Below are 4127 nucleotides of genomic sequence, written 5' to 3' on the forward strand. Positions count from 1 at the left end.
TCCTTAATTCAAAAAAATCAAAAAATTACAATGCTGCTATATTTACTGTCAGGGCTTAAAAAAGTGCCATTAAGTTCTTATACATGTTCATTATACTTGCCTAAATTATACGATAGGCTGATATGTATCTCACTACGTGTAATCAAATATATTCGCCCTATTTTAGGCATGCAAAGCTCATTTTGATGCATAGACTCTATTATTTTGTTGGCCTACTAGTGGAAACCTGTATGGTTAATGGTAAATGTTTGCATGCATACCTCAAAGATATTGTAACATTGTACCAACGACTACAATGTTACTCCTATTGCATAAAGGACTATTATACAATAATCTATTTACTGCAATATATCAAAGAAATCTTTTTCCATTGACAAAATATTCAATTGCACTCTGAAGGTTCCACTTCATTTTTTCGGTTCAGTGATCGCCGAAATATGACTGAAATCTGGCTGACCCTTCTCCTGTACATAGACGCACTGTGTTTGAACAATTTATACGGAAAATATACCAAAACAAATTCATTATAACTAAAACAAATCTTGATACGTAAATATAATATTCATGTTTATTGTTTAATATAAAATATGTACCATGGCCTCTTTATGTAGGGGATGTCGCATTTTGTTTGATGACGTTCCATGAAAACATTCTTGCTTTTGACGATATCCGTCCATTTACATGTACCTCAATGCACTATCTTTGACGAGATGCCTTTATTTCAAATACTGATCAATCAAATCCTCTTTATATAACTTTTAAATTTCTTAAATTACTGAGTTCGAAACACAATACTTAGTTTCAAAACAGAATTTTTCCTTTTCAATTTCAAATGAAGAATTGTGAACCAATTTTGTCTCAGTTTGACATCCAGTTTTGACACTCTTCAAACTAGGACTATAGATTGCGAAAAATAAAATATTAATTATAACCCCTTCCATTTTCAACGATATGTGTAAACCACGAAGTTTTCTGAAATCTATATTTCATTTACTACACTATCTTACAAAACTGATAAAATGAGGTACAATTTTTTAAAAAATGTCACATCAAAAGATGATAATTATTAAGTATTTAAGTCGGGTTTATCAGCTAAACTAGGTATGTTGCATCACATCGCTGAATTATATTGAATATATGGTGACAAATATTCATCTCAGGTTTCCTTTGAATCCACTTTAAAAAAAAATTTGTAATTCATGACACGTTTTCACCCGTGAAACTCATAGTTTTTATTATTTTCGATGTTTTTCATATTTGTGATTTAGTCTCCTATAAGTATCATGTAACGTAGAAGAAGTATTTTGATACAAGTGCTCAACTATGAAAATCATAGAACTTGAAGAGAACAGTAACTCAGAAATTAATTTGCACTTAAATCTTAAAACACATCTTCAACATTTTCTACTCCCCGTTGGACAAACTAAGAGAAGGGATTGATGATATCTAAAAAACATAACTTTGCAAAGTTCAATATCATATCTGACAAGATTTGCAACATACACCAAAACAACACATTCTGCAGATTTAACCACTTAGTTTTAAAAATATATATTCAATTTACTATATAATCTTACATCAATGATTAAAAGGGGTACAAATTGCAAAATGATACGTCATATGAAAATATGTTTTTTAAGGCGGGTTAATTTGCTTTACTAGGCATGTAACATCAAACCATCAAATCAAATTAAATCTTTGCTGACAGCTGCTCATGACAGATTTCCTTTGAACTCACTGTTAAAATTATTGTTTTCGTAATTCATGTAGCGTTTTCTCCCATGGAACCAATGGTTTTATGATTGTCGATGTTTTTTTATATCAGGCCCCAAAACCATAAACTGAGAATAGACTTAAGTCAAAATTTAAAATTTTAATATCTTCACTTCCATTCGATGTATTATCTTAAAAGTTTGTAACTGTGCAAAATATTTCAATTCAAACATATTTCAAAAGTTTAATTTTATTATCGAAATTATCTCAAAAGTTATATCGATTTGAAATTTTGACTTAAGCCTGTTCTCAGTTTATGGTTATGGAGCCTGATATTGCCTAATAAATTTCATGTAACGTAGAAGAAGAATATGTGCTCAACTATAAATATCATAGAACTTTTAAAGAACAACAACTCTGGAAGTTTTTTGCACTTTATTCTTTAAATATATCTTCCACATTTTCTACTTCCTGTTTGACAAACTAAAGAGAGGGAATTGATGATTTTAATAAAAATAACTTTTCAAAGATCAATATTATATCTGACAAGTACTGCAACATACACAAAATGACACACCCAGTAGTTATTTGGTAAGAATAAACTCAGTACTTTCATGCCGTGTATTTCTAACGAAACTGATCGTTATTATCATTGGTGTTGTTCATTTCTGCGTAAATGTTTTCCTCATTGTTACTTATATTTACATTTTCATCCTCTTTTAACATTTTGTAAAAAAAAATATACAACTCATACAAAATGCACAAAGTAAGATAACTTGATATGATTATACCAAAAAAGATTATGAAAATTCTCAAGGAAGATTTATTTTCCTCCACCTTTTTGGTGTTATTTACATGTATATATGTGTCCAAATCGTTTGTGGTATGTGAGTTTTCTTCATCAGTACTATTTTCATCCCTGAATTCTACAAAAAAGTAAATAAATAAAAAAAAATTTAAAAAATAAAAAAGAGTATTTCAACCAGAAGAAAAGACCTGATTTAATTTAAATTCGGGCAATTAAATCGATAACAAGGCGTCTGTAATATCATGAAGAATACAACAGAAATACATTTTTACTTACTTTTGACTTGTTGTACTATAGAACAACCCTTTTCATTGTGACAATGTGAAATCGAACAATTACACTTTAATCCACATGATTTCCCATTCTCCGGATATATACACTTCACACTACACTTGTCTCCAAAATAACCTGCTTGGCATTCTTTATGGAAAAAAAACAACATGTTTTTAGTTGGGCACAAAATATAATTATAGATAAAATCTAAAAAAAAAAAAACATTTTCACAATTGAGAAAGAAAGTCGCCAATTAATTTAAATTCATATTATATTTAATTTTCATAATTACATGTTTCATAAGAAAACCTAGAACGTTGTTGCTATCCTATCATTTGATAACTACTCAACTTTTTTGATAATTCATATATAAATCTGTCACTTCGTAAATAATTTATAACTAACTTTGCTTCTATATAAATGAAGACTTGTGCTCTTATTCGCATTTTATATGTGTTTATTACAATAAGTTGGTTTCATTCTAAGCAAAAAAAGTATCCTTTAAATTTTCAAAAGCAGATATACACCCAGAAAAATTGAAAAAAAGAAGACTTTTTACATTTTAAAATTGAGCATTCAAAATTAAATTTTTATTTCATATTTTGAAAGAAAAAATATTATTCTCTGTAGATAATGTTTTGTACCTTTGCAAATATTTTTTACTCTGTAGAAGCCATAACAGCATTCGGAATCAGAGTTATTTCCGACAGGCCTGAAGGAGAACAAAAAGGATTTTAAAGTCAGAAATGCATTAATGTGATTTTGATTTTATTCTATACAAAAATGCAAAACAGTAAATAACTACAATGTTAGGAACAATATGACATGCTTACCCAATCAAGCAGGCGTCTAAATATGTACATCCCAGAACTAAAATGACAAGCTGTAATAGCGAATTCACGCTTAAAAACTGCGTAAAAATCAAATTCATTTCACTAGATAACGATTAAGAATATTTCTTTCTTTGCTATAATACGTTTAAATAACATACTCGTAATCTTTGATTAGGAATATGGATGTTACTGAATTTACTCCGACCCAAAGCTTTGTTTTCTTCCGTATAAAATGGAAAAAATATTCCACTCAAGAATGATTTATTGATTGTGTGCTGTTGATCGGCGATCTGGAGAAATTTTTTACTCATACGTAGACGCTAACACTTTAGCTTGCCGTTGGAGGGCTGCAAATTTTGTCTTATACGCGGCACTCAGGGCATTGAGGGATCTTTTTCGCAACAGCATCTACTGCGACTCGGGGCCTCGGTTTATATACATCATCCAAAGGATCGGTCTTCACATCCAACAGTGGGATTCGAACCTGCGACATAAGTATT

General features: G+C 29.8%; 1 protein-coding gene across 1 annotated transcript; it reads right to left on the reverse strand.

Moving 5' to 3' along the window:
- Positions 1-2321: 2321 nt before the first annotated feature.
- Positions 2322-3758, reverse strand: LOC134257074 (uncharacterized). The gene is made up of 4 exons (XM_062739721.1): positions 3628-3758; positions 3439-3506; positions 2798-2941; positions 2322-2639 (listed from the first exon to the last, which is right to left on the reverse strand). The coding sequence occupies exons 1-4, from the start codon at positions 3723-3725 to the stop codon at positions 2341-2343; spliced, it is 609 nt and encodes a 202-aa protein (XP_062595705.1). The 5' UTR covers positions 3726-3758; the 3' UTR covers positions 2322-2340.
- Positions 3759-4127: the final 369 nt, after the last annotated feature.

Source organism: Saccostrea cucullata, unplaced genomic scaffold, assembly GCF_032062105.1.
Source record: "Saccostrea cucullata isolate Sc308-1 unplaced genomic scaffold, CSIRO_AGI_Scuc_v1 ctg3965, whole genome shotgun sequence".
Lineage (NCBI taxonomy): Eukaryota > Metazoa > Mollusca > Bivalvia > Ostreida > Ostreidae > Saccostrea > Saccostrea cuccullata.